Raw genomic sequence first — 20,685 nt, 5'->3', positions numbered from 1 at the left:
GAGGCGAGGCGGAGGGATGCAGGGAGTGTTTGGTCTGCTTAAGAAGAGAGGGCCAGAGCTTTAGAGTTGAGAGAGAGGGGGGGTGAGACCTCTGGAGTTGACACAAGACTGAAAGTGTGGGCTGTTTCTGATTGGCTATTAAATCATAATTACCGAAAAAGTTCACACTTCCTCATGGGAAAGGTCACCTTTCTTTATCATAATGACCAGGCATCAGAGCAGGATTAACAGCTTTACTCATGGCTCCTAAAATACTAACATTAAAACAAAGACTTGTAAAGATAAGCAAACCCTACATGATCTGCTTTGTATTCTGAATCAAGATTTATTTCAGCCTCAAAATACAGGAAGTGCAGATTTGGCACGGTATATTATTCTGGGATCTACATTAAGGTTGGACTAATGATGTCATATAAACAGAAGGCAGGCATGTGAAACATCACCACAGGAAGTTATCCACTTCACCATCGGAGGTGGCAGGATATGAAGGGCCCAAGATATTGTGATAATCAAAATAAACCATAACTTCCTGCCACCGACCGGTTCTCTCTCTAAACACTGAAGAGATTTACTGCAGCAGAGGAAATGTCACATAGCCTACCCTGCAGCTAAAACCACCTTGTGACTCTGTCTACATACTCTTTACCATATGTTTCGTGGAATTTATGTGACTGCCAACTATTGTATAAATCATAAGATATGTTATTATAGCATAATATTTCAAATACAACATATCACCATCTTTGGACTTGTAATGCATTTATGTATTTGAGTGCTTGCAGGGAAATTGTTAAAAAAAAAGGACATCACAGCATTTTGACACATAATTTATACATTTTTTCTAACACTTCTTCCTCATCTCTGATACGACCCGAGCAGATCCCAGACATTAGTATTGACACTAAGATGCCTCTTCCCAGGGCAAATGAGGGGTGTAGGCCTAAATAAAGAGAGCAGTGTAGTATAAAACACACAGCAGATCCTGTGTGCTCATCTCACTGGGGCGAGGGCTTGAAGGAAAAAGTCTCAGAATCTCTTATGAAACCAATTGCAAAAAAAAAAAAAAGGTCTCATGTAAACTTACAAAGGACAAATTATAAACATTTACTTGTGAAGACTTCGATTTCAAAACAAAACATGAAGTTCTTTATATGAGCGTACAGTATGCTCCATGTTAAATGCTCACTGCAGTTGTGACTGCAATAAATGTGTTGGGCTATACCTTGTTGCAGAAAATGCTAACGGGAATTTTTACGGTGCATTCTGTGGGTTTGAAGGGTTTGAGGGGACTGAAGGGACGACCGGTCTGGCACTGAGGTACTCTAGAACAAAGATCTGCAAAATCTTGTTGAGGTTCTGGATGGTGGAGCGATCCAGGTTCTGTTCGTTGTCATCAAACGTGTGCCACACGGAGGGGAAGGGGGAGGGGATGAGGTGGAGGACACGTACACCTGACAGAGAAGCACAGGATGGGGATTAACAGGTATACAAGATGCGATTATTTTTGCATTAGTGTTGTTGTTTAGTGTGTGTGTATACCTCTGTTTAGGAATGGTATATGATCATCTTGTATGTGGCCAACAGGTCGATCGGGCCAGAAATACTGCACGCTGATAGGATGATCCGCCAGCTGATTCATGGAGTGAAGTCGCTTTTCTGAGGATATACAAGACAAAGAGTGAAAAAAGTGCATGTGTAAGCACTTTACAGAAAAAACATACATATATGATCTATTAATTACAAAATCAAGACTGTAAGTGTGGTTTGATGAGTTTGGATTCATGTCTCTGCAGCATAACCAAACAATCTCACAACTATCATCCCATGTTGGTGCAATTGAAACAAATAAAGAATCCTGTCATATTAAAAAAGAAAAGAAAAAAAGAAGAAGACTGAGATAGTAGGCTTCCAGGGCCTTTACAGTTTCATTAGTAATTTTGCCTAAAAAAAAGGAATTATCTCTACAGTGCAGTCAGAGCAGATGGAAAAACACGGTGTAATTGCAATCATTTGTCAGCACAGTTGGCACTCTGGCCCCCATACAATGATAGCTCTTTGTGAGATGACTAACACATTAATGATGTGTAATTACAGAAACTGAGAGTTGATTTATTGGCTCTTGTGGCACACCTTCAGCAACGTAAAAAGCCCCACGTAACACCATTCATTTTTCAAACACTGGATCATTTACCAATGTTCTGCAGTCTGGAGAGCCAGGGGGTTGTGCTGGGGAACTGGTTGCCAAAGTGAGGGCCAGGAGCTCCAATCAGGTCCAACAACACAAACAGATCCTGGAGAAGAAGAGAAGGGAAGCAAAAGGAAAGGAAAGGAAAGGAAAGGGAAAGGGAAGGAAAGGAAAGGGGATGAAGCATTCTGGTGAGAAACCTTCTCTGCACATCCTGAAGATAAGTCTCTGACCAGGAGCCTGTTCCCATAATAATCAAAACCACCACTTTGAGGTGGCACCTCACGTCACGCTATCTCTGCAGGCCACACCCGCTGCTCCGTTCACATGCATGAACACACACATGCACAGACTTGATACTGTCTGCTTTATCTCTCCCTGTCCGCACAGGAATGTCTCCATTTGTTGATAAACACCGGCTCTATCTCAGTGTTGCTATGATAAAGAAACATCTACCAATTAAAGTGACATCTTGTTATCGGAGACTGTATAATGGATGATGTTTGATATCGAGACACCCGAGCCTCCCTGGAGATAAAATGAGTGGTTTTGTGAGCTTTTTGAAATTTCTGTAAAATACAGAAGAATAGACGTGAGATCTCCCTTGTTAAGGTGTCTGTGTGGGCTGTGTGTGTGAGAGAGAGAAGATCAGGGCTAAGCAGATTGTGCTGAAATTGATGTGGGCTAACAAAGGGATGATCTTAAGTGTGATTAAGTGATTATGCTAATCTGGGTTGGTTTAGACAGAGGAGGATGAGCAGAACTGGTACACACCATGCTGTGGAGTTGGTTGGTGCCTGTGGCTCCGGCAGGGTGCGGGGTGCTCTCCATCTTCTGGGCCAGATGGCGTGAGCCGTACAGGGAGTCTGTGGGGGTCCACTGGAAAAGGGCCTCCTCTCCATCAAAGAAGATCAACTGCAGTGTCAGGTTGGGGCTGGAGCTCTACATGGGAGGTACAGAGATAATACAGTGATACATACTGCAGTCTCCATTCCAAGAGATTTGCTGCCCTCTAGTGGAATTTTATGTGACAGTGATGGAAAACAATGGAGTTTCAAAAGAAGGTTTTACAGTATGTCGTGAACTAGAATTTCTTATTTTTTCTCCTAAAATGACTCTACTTTATTACAAAGCCTACAATATCCTGATCCTGAATATCCTGCCATGACATTGATTATGTCTCCTCCTCTGTGGCAGCATTGTATTTGTATTCAGGGTGATCCCTATTCCCCACAGTGACCTTTGTGACAGACAGCTGAGTCTGACAAACATGTCCCTTGGCAGATCTCCCTGTCACTGTCCACCCAAGAGACGTGACTCTCAACTGTGACACAGAAAAAGTACAGAGCAGCAAACTACATGAATACTAAGCATATTGCTTATGCACCATTTGTGCAACAACATTAAAACGCTGTTGAAGACAAATTTGTGTCATTCATGAGACAGAACTAACAATTTTAACTATATAAATTATTTTTACTATTTTAATTTATTTTACTATACAAATTTAGTTTGAAATGTTGTTGCCATCATTGATATTGAGTTTGAGCATTTATATCAATGTGTAATTCACATGTGAAATTTTTCATTAAAAATGTCATTAAACTTTAATTTAAGTGGCATGCACTACACATCTTAGTGAATGACCCAAAGATAATGCTGACATGATAAACCTGATCAATACATTTCATCACTACCGGTCTTTACATGGCATTTGTCAACAGTCTTGTGAAATGACAACACAAATTGTATTGTCATTGTAACCACAGGCTGATAAACAGCAGATTGTGTCATAGAGCTCCACTGTGGTTACAGAATGTGTACTGATCCACAGCTGAAACAAGTTCCCAGGAAATGTGCCACTTACTCCTGTTTGGTTACTGTTCACTATAAACTACCCAGGTATGTCAGGAAGCTTAAGGAAGATGTTTAAAGATCTACATCAAGTCACAGGTCAAGGACTGACAACCAGACCAATGTACTGGTTGGTTTTCATGAGGAAAAATATAGAATGACAACAGTTTTATCTAGTATTTAATTAATCTGCAGCACTAAAAATGTTTCCTTGTTTCCCTTTAACACTCACATCACATGCTTGAAGTGATAAATGGTTCCCTCATGTGAGTGAAAAATCCAGTGATGCTCACCCAGTAGGTACGGAGCTGGCTTGTCTGCCCCGTGTTTGACCTTGTTATTTTCAAGCTCACCATGACTGTTGTTGTTGTAAGACTTAATTATGATTCATGGCAACAAGGTTAGTCCATTCCACAACAAGAGACTACTGCACACCTCTGTATGGCCTATATTGATATTCTTGTTTGCACATTGGATGTTTTTTGTTTACAGGCATCCATAGTGCACATGCACATGGGGTCGCAGTCAAACTAAACCCATGTTTAATTTTGTAGATTTAAGTCGCTACCTTCTGAGCTTTCAGTTCTTCGTCCAGGGCTCGTGCCATCTCCAGCATCATGGCACAGGGAACAGCAGAATCGGTGGCGCCTTGGAACTCCCTCCCGTGCCACTGTGGGGGGTAGTACTTGGAGTCGTAGTGACAGGCCAGAACCAGGCGGCGTCTGGCTGATGGATTGAGGGTGGCAATCAGGTTGGTGAAGGGCAGCGGGCCGTAGGGTGTTTGTGACATGAACCTGTCCTCTGTCACCTCCCAGCCTGCTCCGAGGGAGCCCAGAGTTGTTTTAATATGCTGAAAGAAACACAAACACACACATATAAAAGAGAACAGGTTGCTTTAAACCTGTTGCTTGTCTATTTTTTACAGTATTTTGTGATGACTTCTTGAACCTATTGAGCTGAATGTATTTTCTATTGAAAGGACATGTTGGGACAAGATGTAAAATGTGGAGAAATCACCCACAAGTGTTAACTAGTGCAATATCAGCTGGTTTAAGCTGCTTATCTTTGCTTTTAGTTCCCCTAATGCTGCTACTGAAATACTGTTGGGATTTTGACATTTATCTCACCAATTACTGTCAGCTTTGGGTATCACAAATACTATACTGTATGCTGGCAGACTGGTTGTTATATTATCTTACAAATGGTAAACTCACCTCCTGCACAGCTTGGCTGCCTGCAGAGCCTGGGTACCTGGTAACCAACAGTGGCCTCAGATCTCTCTGCCACATCTGCTCCAGGTCAGTGTGAGACAGGGCGGTACGGATCTCATCTCCTGTTAGTGTGATGGCTCTGTGCTGGAGCTGAACACCACCAGAGGAGACAACAACAAAATACATGAGACATGGCTATTGACTGGCTATTGAGTGACTATTGCAAAGATGAAATGCCACTGTTGATCTGTTGTTAATCAGCGGCTCTGTCAGCACGTCTGTTGCAGCATATTGTGTTTTCAACCAACCTCTTAGTAAGAGCATGTAGCAATCTTGCTGATTCATGCAGATGACACACAGCTCACACAACCAGTAATGTTACTGTGTCGTAACATAAATACTTCTTTAACTGTGACCACGGTGCGTCTCTCTCCTTTGTCATGGCTGTAAGAGCCATGCAGGCTGTGACAGTTACTGTGTCACAACAGTAACTTCCTCCTGTCTTATTACTGGAAACCACAATGGAATTTTTTATTCCTATATTTAAGATATGTTACGGCTATTAGAGGAGAACATCCTTCTTAAACAGGCTTATTGACAATCAGCTACTATATAACAACACCTGTATAATGTCTAGAAAAGCCATACACACTGTTCATCTATAAGCAGTTTTGTGTCAAACACTGTGCTGTGAAGTTCTCTCTATCACCTCCACAGCGTGAGACACAAGAGGCAATTAGAGTTGTGTGAATAGACATTGATGAGGTAGAAGTGAGAGGCTCCTGTTAACGCCTTATTACTCCCTTTTGCTCGAGGAAAAGGAGCGTGACTGTAAAAAGCAACACAACCTATTTTGATTTGACGTATCAAGCTGTGTGTCAATTCAGTTTGTTTAAAAACACACACACACACACACATCGATCCTATGATCCCATGGCTCTTTTTTTCATTTGGTCTCAAAGTTCAGCTGCTGAGAAGCACGGTTGTCCTGGTAACAAACTGAACTGACAGGGAGGATGGAGAGCAGGAGCATTAAGGAAAGGGCTGATGGTAAATGTCAGAGCACGGTCAGTGTCTCTGTAGCTCCTGCCTCTCTGATAACAGGCAGACTGACTGGTCCTTCATTGCCAAGATGTTGGAAAAAGCCTCATACATGTGATTATTGTCATTATCAGTTAATCTGATTACTATTTTTTTTAATTCTTTATTCTAATGAGCATAAATTTATCATAGAAATAGAATTTATTGTTATTTTCCAAGAACATGTCTTTTTCAAAGTCCAAAGCTCATAAATCAGTGAAAAGCAGCAAATAATCCCACCCAAGAGGATAGAAACAGTAAATGAGTCACAGCACTGAATTGATTTTTCGTTTATTATCTGACTTTATAAATGAGCACTCATTTTAGTCTTTGAAATGAACATTATTTAAAGGGAAATCACTGTGGACATTTGTTCTTTGTACTGATTTGGTTTCACTTGTTTTTGTTTTGAACAACAGGAGAAGCCACATTCCTCAAGCCTGTTCATTACAACTGAAGCATGCAGATACACTTCTATGAACCCTGTTCACAATACGCATTGGGTCCATGCTGGCTGACTCATGCATCAGTCCTGTAATTACACAGTGGAGTACAGCTACGGCGCAAGAGTAGAATTATGTGGTCACACAGACTGAATATAGTCCTCTTCAAGAGCTGGGGCTCACTGAGCTCAGAGAGGGTTAAAGGGGGTCCACTTAAGATCTATAAATACCAAGACCTGCAATTGGAGGATCAATGATGATGGCCGTGCTGCCATAGCAACCAGGCATAGAGAAAAGCAGGAGAAGATCACTGATGAGGAGCAAGAGTGGCCAGGCATACTCAGGTGCATCTCAGGAGAATTACACAAGTGCTGTGAACAGTGCAGAGTATTGCTGGGATATCAGGAACAGCTATTATAAATCATGACTGGAGCTGAGTATGAAAACCTGTAGTTTTTACTTCTCATAGAAGAACAGTAGCCTGTTGATCAGTATGTTAAGCATGCACAGGCTGACAAAGTAAAATAAACGAATGGCAGACATACATGTATTTCCTGCAATTAAAGATTTCTCCATTTAAGTGCAGGTGCATTTCTGATGACAATAACTGTTATTCAGTTCGGTAGCTAATTAATTAGTTAATCGCTAATTGCAATCAATCGTTTGATATGGTAGGCTACTTTTTTATTTATTTATAAAGTAAGCCACGTGACACTAACACACAAGATACAAAAACATTGCATGTGGCAATTTTACTGTAAATAAATGGTTTCACTTCCGATTTTCTGATTGCCCCCATGTAGATTTACTGCTCCGACTACCTGCCCATGTGTTCTTCAGACAACAAAACGTTCCTCTCTTAATTGATCTACCTTTTCTTGAGTCCAGGGGATTCCGTAGGAGCAGTGGAGAAATGTCATCGAAATAGACACAACGTAAATGAAACGCATTATGCTGCTTCGCTCAGCCATCGTTGTTGTCGCTGCTCTCCACATTCCTGTCTCTCCTCTGTGAAAGCTTACAGATCATGTGAAAAGCAGGAGGCAGTACCCGAGGCTCTCTAGACCACAGCGCGTCACTATACTGCCGTGTGTGTGTGTGTGTGTGTGTGTGTGTGTGTGTGTGTGTGTGTGTGTGTGTGTGTGTGTGTGTGTGTGTGTGTGTGTAATCCACTCGGGTGCTTGTTAACAGTAATGACATGGTGACCCCATGTATAGCCCTTTGATAATTGCTCCTTTTCACCAACAAAGCAACACTTTTACAGCATACCTGAGGGCCCCAGAGAATACTCTGACTAGACCCATTATGTAGCCTATGTAGCAAACCCCCCCCAAAAAACAAATGACGAAATAAACAAAAAACAGTTATCAATCTATTATTTTTTTCCAACTGAACAGTTTATGAGTGACAAAATGTGATGTAAAATATAAAACGCGCAATGTTAAATTTAACAAACAGAAAGTAGCCTAAGTAAATAGGCTATTTGATATAATATTTATATTAAATCAAACATCTACTTACTTTCTTTTACTTCCCATTTAATCATATTATTAATCATGAACAGTCAGACAAACTAGTTTTTATAATAAATATGTAAGCTACTTTAAAAATATATAGGCTATTTCTTTAAAGTGCGAGCCGCGCTCTACGTCATCTACCACGTGGTCTTGTTTCACGTGGCCAACCCGGAAGTGCGCTCCCTCGTTTGCTGCATGTCAACATCTTTCTCACCACACTTAAAAGTTGTTTCACAGTTGTTGCCCGGTGCAAAGTTACAGTGAAATATCCTCTCCGTGACACTTGGCTGCACCTTTTGTTGTTGTCATTGTGTTGGTTTAATCGTGCACACGGCAGCAGCGATGTCTGAGGAGGTGTGTTGTTTGAAGGCTCAGCTCAAAGAGCAGGAGAAAGAGATTTCTGCTCTGAAGAACAGACTGGCTCAGCTGGAGAAGGTATGGGAAGTTTACTCACCGTCGAGCTGGTGTTTATTCAATGTAGCATTTCTCCACATTTGGAGCACGTCACGTGCCCACAGAAACTCCCTCCATGGGAGTAGTAGTTTAATAGTCTATTAATAACGAGTGTAGGCTAACTAAATGTAATGTACCGTAGGTAAACATAGTAAGAACACCTCGGGTCATAATGATAGCACATTTGAACCTCCCACTGCTGTCTAAACCTGGACACAGGACAGAGCGTTAACTAGCATGCTAGCTAGGTTTCATGTTGAGTTTTTAGTAGTAGTAGTAGCTAGTAGTACAAGTGTATGGAGCTACATTTGTGTCTTTATTATTCAATCAAACTTGCAATATTGATACTTTTATGTCAAATCCTAAAGGTTAATGAATGGAACCAGGTGTAGCCTATTTACTGTAGAGAAATTGGCCTTTAATTTAGGTTTTTCTTTTGTGGTCAAACTTATATCACTTGTTTACTGGTCTTTTTTTGACTGCAAATCTTCTTTATATTTTGATTGCAAAACCTACTGTGATTGAACTATAAAGACAATATCGTAGCTACATACAAGTGTTAATTCAGCTAGATGTTACAACAAGGACGTGTTTAGTGATGGTGTTATAGGTGTTCCTAATATTCTGTGCACGTAAACGGGGAAGACAACAAACAGGAACTCCAGTACAACACCACCCTCAACATAGCCCCTGGAATAAACATCTTTACAAAAAAAAAAAAACATACTCATGTTAATGTCCCTTCAGCATTATATTAAACATACAAACACACTGCCATATTCCTGTTGAATTCATAAACTGACATGATTTTGAGAAGACAAATAAAAAGCTACTTTCCTGTCTCAAAGTGGAGAAGAATACCAATGCAAAGACAGGCATTGTAATGGGTCCTAAGTAAACATACAGGTAAACATACTAGCCACTTTAATGTTCCCATATCTCTTATGTAGAGCTCTTGGTAATCAGCTCCGTATGTCAGACATCAGGCTGGAGACAAACCTAAAGACGGAAATAAACAAAGCTCATTATATTATAGAGACAGATTGTTGGGCGCTGTGATGCCACCTGGCTCAAAAGCTCTTGTACATAACTTGCCTCCTTTATTTAGTGTGTAATAATAATTGCCCCGTTGTGTGATATCAGAACCATACCTCAGCACTGGAGCTACATGAACGAGTGAGACCCCTGACCCCACTGAAAGCCAAGCCGGCCCTCAGCAATGAGGACATTATGCGGTACAGCAGACAGCTCCTTCTGCCTGACCTGGGTGTACACGGTATGGACTGTCACATGCGGTGATGTTTAGAGCAGAGGCCATTCTGTCAAGTGAGGTAAATGACAAGACTGAACACAAGTTACAACAGAGCACGTCTTGATTGTCCACAGGTCAGCTAAACTTATCTAAGACCTCAGTGCTGGTTGTGGGCTGTGGAGGACTAGGCTGCCCCCTGGCACAATACCTTGCAGCAGCAGGCATTGGTAAGTAATCTATTTACTATTGTATGGTATGATGTGTTGTTTTTTTTTTTTAATGATTGTTGAAACCCCAACTGTTTTTTTTTCTTTAGGCAGAATATAATAATAATAAATGTGTTTTTATTGTTTTTTCATATTTACACAAGACAACAAACATCCCATTCTGAAGAAGACGATAGGGCTTAAAACATACACCACGTATACAATTTAGGCAGAATAAAATTAGCAGTGTCACCTCTCAGGGGCTGATAAACAAAATGATTGTACCTTAGATTTGAAATACATATAGCAAAGGTTAATGAATGGAACCAAGTGTACTTTTCTGCTTTTAATTTAGGTTTTTCTTTTGTGGTTAAACTAATATCACTTGTTTCCTGGTTTAAAGTTGCAACTACACTTTTGCTGCATAACTTACTGGAGATAACTGGAGTAATTGAAGGAAATGGGTGTAGGGGTTTGTGCTTATATTAGCATGCTGTGTAGGAGAAGAGTCAACGTCTGTGTTTAGAAGTAAGCAGATATAACATCTAGGAAAAAGTCAACAAACAAGTGGTATAAATAAAAAGGGCAAGTCAGGTCTGATTTATTCACTTTTTGTCAAATTGGCCTTTAATGGTCATGGTCTACCAATATTATCAGTGTTTGTTATTTAGTCAGAAGTCTGTCTGTGTGTCTCCAGGCCGCCTGGGTCTGCTGGATTACGATGAGGTGGAGCTCAGTAACCTGCACAGACAGGTGCTGCATGGAGAGGAGAACCAGGGCCAGGCCAAGGCTCTGTCTGCTGCCAATGCAGTTGGAAGGTACTGACTTATACATGTACATTTCTTGAAAAAATACATCTAATGTGGGATGGCCCAGTACATAGGTCAGTGCACCATTATACCAGTATCCTGTAGCAAAAAAGCTTGAGAACATTTGAGAAGTGTATTGCTTAAAACATCTTAAACGGACCTGAAACATTATGTTTATTATTATATATCATTAGTAAAATAAGATAATATTATTAGATGCTCTGTAACTATGATAATTGGTGCATTTAAATGCTTTCTGTGACCCTTTGGTTGCTGTGTAATGTATGCTGGCGCGCTCCAGTCTCACCACAGGTTATATTTGGTTGTGTATTTCTCCTCAGTCTGCAAATATTGTGTAAACATGCTATTTTAGAGACAGCTGTTTCTGGTGCTTTTCTCCCTCACAGTGGGCCTACTGTGGTTAACGCACACACACAAACATTGCACAGCCGCGGCCACATGAGGGCGTCATTTCACTGACTGAGCAAACAACATGTTGCAGAGATTTCTTAGAGTGTGTCACACAGACAAAACCATCCTCTTCTCATTGTTGTTTATTAATGATTTTTTCTGTGTGTTTTATTAAAGAATGATGTTATGTTTTGGCACCTGTTTGATAGCTGAGAGACAGTAAAGAGTAAGGGGGTGGAGGAGAGAGGGGGCCGACATGTGACTCAGATCCCATGTCAGACTCAAAGCTCACATGTTGTTTTGTGATTTGTTTTTGGTTTGAATCACTAGTATGTCCTCGATGTGGCTTTTTTTTGTGGCTCAACGCTGATCTCACATTGTTGCTTGTGTTGTTCTGTTAATTATGGATGACCAAACATATTTTCTTGAAGAAATAATTGTCATTTTTTGAACTCACAGGTTGAACTCCACTGTGGAGTGTGTTCCCTACCACCTGCAGCTGTCATCAGAGAATGCCTTGCAACTCATTCAACAGTATCCTGCAGCAAAGTCTTCAACCTACATCTGTTACGCAGACCTACCGCTGGCTTAATCCTCTCATGAATAGTTCTTACAGCTGTCATCCTATTCAAGCTCATGGTTTTGTATCAGTAGAAAAACCTTACTGCCAATCTATTTCATTGAGAAACTCTTATGTAACCCTCCTTGACCTCTCTGACCTCATATATGACATTGTGGCGGACTGTTCGGATAATGTGCCCACTCGTTATCTGGTAAATGACGCCTGTGTCCTCAGCGGTAAACCTCTAGTGTCAGCAAGTGCACTGAGAATGGAGGGGCAGGTAAGGTAGAAAGAACTCTTTCTTGTCAGGGCTCCTGAACATTTTCCAAATCATTTATGTTTATGTGTATGTGTGTGTAGTTGACAGTGTATAACTACAACGGAGGCCCCTGCTACAGATGTCTGTACCCAGTACCCCCACCCCCAGAGACAGTGACCAACTGTTCTGACGGAGGGGTGTTAGGAGTGGGTGAGTCTTGTCCCTTCTTACTTGCCCAGAAGCCATTAACGTTGGACAGAGTGCTGTTTGTGTAAATAATAGCCCCTGGTAACATTTTCCACTTTTCTTTAAGTTCCAGGGATCATGGGCTGCTTCCAAGCTTTGGAAGTCATCAAGATTGCCTCTGGACGAGGCTGTATCCTTTCCTGCTCCATTCTTAACTCCCACATTATATAGTTCACCTTGCTTCGTTATTTTTTTTGGGTTGCAGCAGAACTTTTTCACTGAGATGTTGCAATGAAGCAACGGTCAACTGCTTAAAGCGATTTCATTGTAGCAACATTAGTGTTTTGTGCCCGTCTGATAAAACAAAGTAAAAACAGAGATATTTTTGTCTAAGGCGTCTGGACTGGCTGTTCATTTGTCATTGTCTCAAGATGCATTTGCACTAATGTTGAAGTTCACATCAGAGAATAGACTCGCCCTGTCATGACTTCTGACTCATATCATATCACCTACTTTTAAATTTCTGCAAAGTACAATGCAGTTTCCAACCACGAAGGGACTCGAACCCTCAATCTTCTGATCCGAAGTCAGACGCCTTATCCATTAGGCCACGTGGTCACTTGTGATACTTGAACCAACACCTGGCTGTCGTGTGGCAGCCAGGGAAATGTACCGTTGCCTGAATCTTGGCCGTGGCAAATGGGAGACGTGCTTGACGTGATCCATCAAATAAATGATCCTTGACCAGGTTTCTTAGCTTCCTGTGGCCAGCAGCTGATGATGTTTGACGCTCAAGATGCCAAGTTTCGGTCCATCAGGTTGCGGCCCAAGCAGGCTGGCTGTGCAGTCTGTGGAGAGACCCCCACTGTAACCAAGCTGGTGGACTACGAGAGCTTCTGTGGGTCCGCCGCCACAGATAAGGTCGGTCGTACGAGATGAGACCAAACAACTCATATAGTGGAATTGTGCACGTTTTCGTAGGAATGTTGCTTTTTGAAGTAATAAAAAGTGTTTCTTACATCAGCCGTATTTCATATGACACGTAGAAAGTACACATAATTATCCCTTAATCATAGGAAAATTCTCTTATTGCCCGATTTTTCCGTGTGTTTCAGTGCCGCAGACTCAACCTCCTCTCCAGAGATCAGAGGATCACGGTACAGGTAGGGAATATATTCTCCAGAACAGTCGGCTATTGCGTGACTCCCTGTATTTAGTGCTGTTTATTGTATGATTACTCACAATTTTCTCAGTTTTCATGTGCATTCATAAACTGATTACATCTCTGTGCTGACCCAGCCCCAAATGGGAAATGACTTAATATGGGCCTGTAGATTTTCTATGGGAAAGAATAACATGTTCTATTTGGCACTGAGAGCAGTGGTAGTGGATTGCATCTGTTTATATTTCTGCAGAATTGGCGCTTTCAAACCCGCTGAGTCATTAAGCGCAGAGATGGGGATCATGATTGATTGGGCTGTAATCGAGATTGTGCAAGGGGCTCCAGTTAGAAACAGTTTTGTTTCCTGTGATTTAAGGAAAAGCAGTTAAAATGTTCATATTCCTCCACAAATACAAATCCAAGCAGTATTTCAACATTTGCTGGGAATCATTTTGGTTTCCCTGTTTAACTATGGACATAAATCAATGTCTTTTTTGCAGAAAACCAAAGCCACACCTCTGTCCAATTATATATTTGATGATAGAAGTGCATTAAGAGCTGTCTTGATATAATTCCAGGGTTATCAGTCGATATTGGACACCGCAGAGCCCCATCTTCTGTTGGATGTGCGCCCTCTTGTGGAGGTGGATATATGCCACTTACCCTTCTCCCTCAGTATCCTTTCAGTGATGGAGACACTGTATCAGGGCCACTGTGTCCCAATTCTGTAATTTTACTTCCTGTTTCTGTGTGATTATCCTCCTTATATTTCTGCCAGACATCCCACTTTCAAGTTTAGAGGAGAGAAGGAGTGAACATGTCCAGCTATTGAGGGAGAGAATCAGCCAGTTGAAACAGCAGATGGCAGGTGACTGCCAGCCTCCAGGTAACATGTCAAAACACCATTCAGGCTCCGTACATGTTGTTTGAAATGAACAGGCACGTAGAGCCACTTGTGCATATTCACCCAGTCCACTGTGTATCGTGTATAGTGCCGGGCGGGAGGCTTATTTTGGACAGCGAGTAAAAGGTTGTAATGGGGTTGCTAGGTGACCCCTTTTCCAAAACAAGTGGTCAACCTGAGCAGCTGGCCTGCTTCAGAGAAATTAATATTCAGAACATTATTTTTGTGGTGTTGTGGATTTTCACTGTGCGGAGCTGTTTTTATCAATGAGATGAATTTAGGTTATATCTTTTGTGATGTAGTCTCGGCCACCTGATGTGTATTCAATTGTTGCATACTCAAGTTTTCATAATTTTCAGCATTAGTCTGTTTAAAAACGTGCAGCTTTTGGCAGCTGATGTGTATTTTGTTTATTATTTTGGTAGTGAAGATTAAATGTGCTGAAGTTCAGTCTCAAATTTGAACAAACTCATCCGTCAGTGTTTTCTCTCTGTGGTTTCCTCCAGTGTTTGTGATCTGTAAGCTGGGGAACGACTCTCAGAAGGCGGTGCAGGTTCTGGAGAAGATGAGTGGATCAGAAGTGGACAGCATCACAGTGAAAGACATCTGTGGAGGCCTGATGGCCTGGGCACAGAAAATAGACCCCGCCTTTCCACAGTATTAATCCATTACAATGTTTTTCTTATCTTTTAATAAATATTGCATTCTGTAGGTCATCTCTGTTTTTTCCCGCATATTTGTGTGTGTGTGTGTGTGTGTGTGTGTATGTGTGTGTAATGGGCATCTTGCTTTTCAGTAAACTGTGTTAAATGTCATAGCTGAAATACAGAGCCTCAAATTCATTGTGTACAAGTGTAACAGTGGAGCAGTTCCTAAAATGTGTTGTGTAACCAGCTGTGTATCAGTTCATCAAAAACATGAGCTGGCAGTTAGATGACTCGTTAGCATCCTTGCAAAATCAAGTTGCTCTTCCTGTTTTTCTTGTCAATCCTTAGAAGTTCGGTGAATTAAATAAAATATAATGCAATTTGATACTTCCTAACATATGACAAATCAAGCCTATCCTATTCTCTGCACACCTTTGTCCGCTGCCATAAATAAGTTAAGTTGTTTAAAGGAAAACTCTGATCAGAAAACTCAAACTTATTGTTGTTTATGAAATAAATCAGTGCGTTCTTCCAACCACTCTAAGACCGGGGACATAGTAGCCTATTAGTCCCTTCAATGAACCCTGAAGACTCCCAGACTCCGCTCGTGAAAACCAGCGTGTTTCAAACCGAACCGGTTCGTGTAGAATGAAGTTTTTTTTTTCTTGGCATGGCCAAGTTGAAATAACGGAAAAGAAAAGCACATGCGCATTGGTTTGAGTTCCATCGGAGGCGCCATTGCTTCACAGGGACTGTAGTTCAAGTTTTCCTCCCCACACATGGAAAGTCAGTTATGCGGAGATAATAAAAAGACTCCAAGCCCCAGCGACGGTCGCTGCTCTTTTTTTTCCTCTCCTCGTCAAGCAGTGGGAGTAGTCACAACTGGAAGGATAATAAGATGCGCATGAATTTACAATCTGGAATAAAAAGATAAGAGAAAATAAATGGACGACTCGGTCAGTCTCAGCGCGCCTCTGTGTCAAAGTAAAGTTACTATTTATTCTCTGTAAGCTGCGGCGCTGCGCTCCTGTGTGCGACTCAACATAAAAGTGCAGAATAATAAAGTTGAGGCTCCGCTTCCCTCAGTTGATGGAGTTAAAAAGTTTCTTCAGTCCACTCACAATGGAAAGGAAAGCGCCCTTCGCTGACTGTGAAGGTAAGGTACCATTTCACAATGATTTAATTCGACGTTTGCTTTGTGGACGGGCTCGTACGTGAGCAGATGGATAGTTGTGAGTGTCATCTGAAATGTGCATATTTCAGGGGCTTGTATAACTTGTTTTGCTGGCGTTTTTCGACTCGGCTCGTGTTCTGCCAGCGAGCCAATCGAAAGTGGGAGGGGTGCAGATGTTCAGAAGCCTCGGTTCCAGATGTTTGTGGAGTTTGAAATTCTTGTAAACACAGAAATGATACGCTTTGTCGACTTTTACGCGTCCTTTGGGCTCTAATTTGACTTGTTTTGCGCACGAGCAGCCGTAAGTGTGTTGCTTTTGCTTCGTTCAGCAACAGTCCAAACAGGTCGATATAGTAGCCTAACGTTCAAAGTAGTAATCCTCTCAAACAAAAGTTTCACTTATCAGCCCCATTTACAGACAGGCAGTGTGGAGTTAGCTTTGAGCTAGCACTGGGAAGTAGCCTGCCCTGCACACAACCAAAACAGTACTGGGCATTAGCAAAACACAATAGAAATGGTAGTGGCAGGAGAAATTGAATTAAAAATGTTCATATTGTTCCTTTATTTTATTATGTGTCTAACTGATGTAGTGCTTTCATCATAAAGTTAATATTAACTCCATTAGTTTAACTGTAAAGTGTTCAAGGTTGAACAAAATCAAAATTCATTCAGCTGACAGACTAATGCAGTGAACCAGTCATTTTCTTGCTCTGCAGTGTATTCAGATTCAGAGGTGAATACTTGTTCATTATAAAAATAGCTGTGTGTTTGTCTCTGTGTGTGTGTATGTTTGTGGTGACAGGTTTCCTGTGGTCAGAGTGGATTACTGACTTCAGTAAGGAGAAGGAACACCACTCCAGGATATGAAGTTTGTGGCATTGCTTTTACAGCAGAAGCCTGTGGATTGTTCAGACTTTCTCTCCCATCACCTGCCCACTTCATTAATGAGTGTGTGGTGTGTGTGAGCTCAGGTGGGCGGTAGGTTATTATCCTATCAATTCCTGAAAAAAACAATGTCACTTTGATAAAACAGACAGTGCTGAGTCACTACGACCGATGAAGACCAAAGGTTTCCCCCTGCCAAGAGTTCATCCCCACAGATCCAGCTGAGCTTTTTTTTTTTTTTTTGTATCACTCCTCTCTGAGTTCTCCACTATTCGGCATTTCACGTCGCCATTGGAAGAAACCCAATGTCTGCCTCCTCTCCCCCATCCTTACCTCGAGCCTTCCTCCACTCTCTCCATCCGCACCACCCGTCCTCGTCGCCGAGCCCGCCTGGGCCGCTCTACACGCGGCTTTCCAACGGCAGCCACAGTGCCCCCAGCCCCACCAACTCCCGCAGCTCTTTCCATGGGGTGTCCTTCCTGCTGCAGATCGGACTGACCAGAGAGACGGTGAACCTGGAAGCCAATGACCTGTCCTTGTCTTCTGTGAAGGACCTGGTGTGCTCCATAGTGGACCAGAAGGTAAGCGCTCACGATACACACAGTTTTCAGTTACACACACAGGACATCCCAGTTACCTTGTTTTTTCCCAGCCTGTTTTTAAATTTCAGCAGTAATCCTGGAGGCAGTATAGGACTAACATGATGATGCACCCCGCGTGTTTTCCCATCTTCTACCATATTCATCTGTTAAGGTTTTGTTTCCAACACAGACATCTGGGCCTCGTGCCCCAAAATGAGTCAAACGCAGCAGAGGCATGCACACAACAGCACCAACGCTCCTCCTGTTACAGGACACAGTCTAGTAGCACCAGTTATTTACACTGTGGTGTGATGTTGCAGAACTTACATGATGCATACACACACATATACACAACTATTCAGTGGTTTTTGCTTGGCTCTTTGTGATGTTGGAACTACTTTATTTTCCATGACATTGCTAATGCTGTAATGACACCGTAGTGTAGCCTCAGCACAAGAAGTTGCAAGTATCGGCCGCATCATTCCACATCTCATATTTGCTTGTTTGAGAATATTCTAAGTGCAAATCAATGGCGCCAGCTTTAATTCGCCTGTTATTGTTTCGAGAGCAGTCAGGGAAGTGTGTATTCCAGTGTGTGTGTGTGTGTGTGTGTGTGTTTGTATGTGAAAATGAGGCTAAAACATTTTAATTTCAGTTTTCCAATCTGAGGCGGCCCCTTTGTAATAACAAGCATTGTAAAGCTACACCACAGATTCAATGCCTTTTATGCAAAGTGGTTTTTAGTGTGAGAAAAAATATACCCATTGCTCCACTACTAATACCAAATAAGCTCAAAAACAGTAGCTCACATAAACTGGAGCATGAAACCAGCAATAAATTTATGCAGTAATACAATTAATATAGCAAACTGACATCAAAGGTTCATAACATTCATGATTATTTATACTAAATATGCAGTATTTTCAAACATATGAAGCCGCTCTAAATCTCTTACCGAGTTATTTTGTGTTCTTTGAGCCCATGGATGTGGACAGCACTTTATACTTGTGTGGGATTAATGGTGTGTAAAGCCTGTTGGAATAATGAAATGGCACCTATGTGCATCCACACAACCTCTTGTGAATAATGATGATTACTCCATTTGTGTCTGTAATTATTATTGACTGGATAAAAAAGGCGGTGATTAAACAAAGCACTTTCATCAGCCACTAGGATCTGAACATGTAGGTAGGTCAGAGCTGTATTTTTGTTTGTTGGGGTGATGATAATGGAAATGGGGGGGGGTAAAAAATGAATGAAGGGCTTGTGCTGCGAGCAGCAAGTGGAAGATACAGTAGTGAAGGAGTTATCTGTATTGCGTCTGTGTCCTTTGGTTTCCAATGTTGTCCAAGTTGACATTCCAGAGGAGCAGGGTAATGTTGTTGTTCTTTACGAGGGTCTGCTGATTCTCACTAGCTAGTTATGAACAGTTCTGGTCCGCAGAGCAGAAAATCTCATCACTGTGCATATTTACATGGATCCTGTAACATTGGCATAGTTGCAAGAATCTGTAACAGGAAAAGAGTGGGAAATACGATTCTTTGAAGACGAGTCGACGCTTGAAGAAAATCAGTGCAGCGCATTCATAGTGAGTGGGTGCTGATAATTTGCCAAGAAGTGATTAGGATCATCTATTGGTTTTGTGCGATTTTTTTATCACTGTTTTATCATTTCATATCACATGTGCACATCTAAAGACACCATGGAGTTTCATAAGATATGGCAGGAAGCAATTTAAGTTTATGACCAGCAGTCATGGGAACTTTTAAAAGGCTATAGAATAAACATGTGAGCATACTGTACATCCTTCGCCACATAATATACTGCTCATTAGTAGACCAGAGAACATATCCAGCCTGTTCATCCACATTGTTGTGCATTTCTTCTATTAGACACTGCCAAGTGCAGTGCACTCTCTCAACTATTTCATGATTTCCAGCCATATGGCTTTGATATCAATGGAAAATATGACTGTAAGCCTTGTGCACTCTCCAGTCAATCCCTACCTCACTTCTTGTTCTAAAATATGCATGACAATGGCGAGCCTTTTACAAAGTCCGCTCGTGCCGGCCAACTTTTCCAGCTGAGGATCTCTGACCCTAGCTTTAGCTGTTGACAGTCGTCCCAGGATGTCTCCAGTCAGCACAACCTCAGGTGTCTGTCAGCAGGGGTGAGACAGGAAAAAGCTTTGGACTTGATGTGGTAATATCTGCATGGAGATGTGGGTCTGGATGGAGGTGTATCCCTCCCCACCCTCCCCACCTCCATGCTGCTGCTTCCTCCACAGAGAGCTGGCCTGCTTCACTAAGTGACTCACCATTCAGCCATGTAACAAACATGGATGCTTATCCCCATTTAAATCTGTTCATTCCGTGTCAGGATTTCTGCTGTGTCAGCTGTTGCGAGCGAGATTTAGTCGTACGTAAAGCGTGATATTTAACCATGCTGATATCTTGGTCGCCTTCAACCTTGTATTATAGTGGCGGAGCAATTTGTCCAGCTCCCTGCTGATTATCTGGGTTTGGGGTAGGAACAACGACCCTGATGCACTTTTCCTCGTTCTTTTTTTTTAATGAGACCCAAAGGTGCTTTCAGGCCTGCTGGAAGATGGAGTGTTTCCACTGTGTGTGTGTCTCCGGCTCTGGACTTTTCCCAGTGCACAAGGGGTTAACAGGAGCCCAAAAGAGTAGGTTTGGATTTATAATCAGCTATTGATATCTCCATCACGCGATACATAGCTTGTTTCCACACACTGTGTTGGCATTATTTCACTGGTAACTGCCTTGTGGTTTTACTGGTTATGAAACTACCACTGTACAACTGCTGTACATGTGCCCTATATATTGGCTTAGCCTTTTCTAGGTGTGTGTTACTGAAAAGGAAGAAAACAGTCTTTCAACGGAC

General features: G+C 41.8%; 3 protein-coding genes across 5 annotated transcripts in view; 2 read left to right on the top strand and 1 right to left on the bottom strand.

Annotated features, from left to right (window-relative positions):
* Positions 1 to 814: 814 nt before the first annotated feature.
* On the bottom strand, positions 815 to 7,806 carry qpct (glutaminyl-peptide cyclotransferase). The gene is made up of 7 exons (XM_083997557.1): positions 7,646 to 7,806; positions 5,254 to 5,400; positions 4,608 to 4,889; positions 2,960 to 3,127; positions 2,192 to 2,291; positions 1,540 to 1,656; positions 815 to 1,451 (listed from the first exon to the last, which is right to left on the bottom strand). Exons 1-7 carry the CDS (start codon positions 7,766 to 7,768, stop codon positions 1,252 to 1,254), a joined length of 1,137 nt encoding a protein of 378 aa, XP_083853683.1. The 5' UTR covers positions 7,769 to 7,806; the 3' UTR covers positions 815 to 1,251.
* A 672-nt stretch (positions 7,807 to 8,478) lies between these two features.
* On the top strand, positions 8,479 to 15,210 carry mocs3 (molybdenum cofactor synthesis 3). The gene is made up of 13 exons (XM_083998019.1): positions 8,479 to 8,725; positions 9,887 to 10,019; positions 10,130 to 10,222; positions 10,899 to 11,019; positions 11,881 to 11,955; positions 12,146 to 12,263; positions 12,344 to 12,452; positions 12,556 to 12,618; positions 13,186 to 13,349; positions 13,544 to 13,591; positions 14,169 to 14,265; positions 14,369 to 14,476; positions 15,001 to 15,210. The coding sequence occupies exons 1-13, from the start codon at positions 8,633 to 8,635 to the stop codon at positions 15,156 to 15,158; spliced, it is 1,380 nt and encodes a 459-aa protein (XP_083854145.1). The 5' UTR covers positions 8,479 to 8,632; the 3' UTR covers positions 15,159 to 15,210.
* Positions 15,211 to 16,088: 878 nt separating this feature from the next.
* Positions 16,089 to 20,685, top strand: part of prkd3 (protein kinase D3) — a 123,390-nt gene continuing 118,793 nt past the window's right edge. For all 3 annotated transcript variants that reach the window (XM_083998730.1, XM_083998731.1, XM_083998729.1), the window contains exons 1-2: positions 16,089 to 16,297; positions 17,118 to 17,781. In XM_083998730.1, coding sequence (XP_083854856.1) covers positions 17,506 to 17,781 — 276 coding nt within the window. In that variant the 5' untranslated portion in view covers positions 16,089 to 16,297; positions 17,118 to 17,505. The remainder of the gene's footprint in view (positions 16,298 to 17,117; positions 17,782 to 20,685) is intronic.

This window comes from Trachurus trachurus (genome assembly GCF_905171665.1).
Source record: "Trachurus trachurus genome assembly, chromosome: 22".
In the NCBI taxonomy this organism is placed as follows: domain Eukaryota; kingdom Metazoa; phylum Chordata; class Actinopteri; order Carangiformes; family Carangidae; genus Trachurus; species Trachurus trachurus.
The sequence above is the reverse complement of the archived record's forward strand: the minus strand, read 5'-3'. Positions and strand labels throughout refer to the sequence as shown.

Bases quoted from the DNA above. Each gene is read 5' to 3' on its own strand.
- qpct (XM_083997557.1), bottom strand. From the start codon at position 7,768: ATGTGGAGAGCAGCGACAACAACGATGGCTGAGCGAAGCAGCATAATG. The intron at 5,401-7,645 runs GTAGATCAATTA...GGTGGTGTTCAG, and splicing joins TCCCCTGGACTCAAGAAAAG to CTCCAGCACAGAGCCATCAC. The intron at 3,128-4,607 runs GTAGCGACTTAA...CCTCCCATGTAG, and splicing joins AAGAACTGAAAGCTCAGAAG to AGCTCCAGCCCCAACCTGAC.
- mocs3 (XM_083998019.1), top strand. From the start codon at position 8,633: ATGTCTGAGGAGGTGTGTTGTTTGAAGGCTCAGCTCAAAGAGCAGGAG. The intron at 10,020-10,129 runs GTATGGACTGTC...GATTGTCCACAG, and splicing joins GCCTGACCTGGGTGTACACG to GTCAGCTAAACTTATCTAAG. The intron at 14,477-15,000 runs GTAACATGTCAA...GGTTTCCTCCAG, and splicing joins AGGTGACTGCCAGCCTCCAG to TGTTTGTGATCTGTAAGCTG.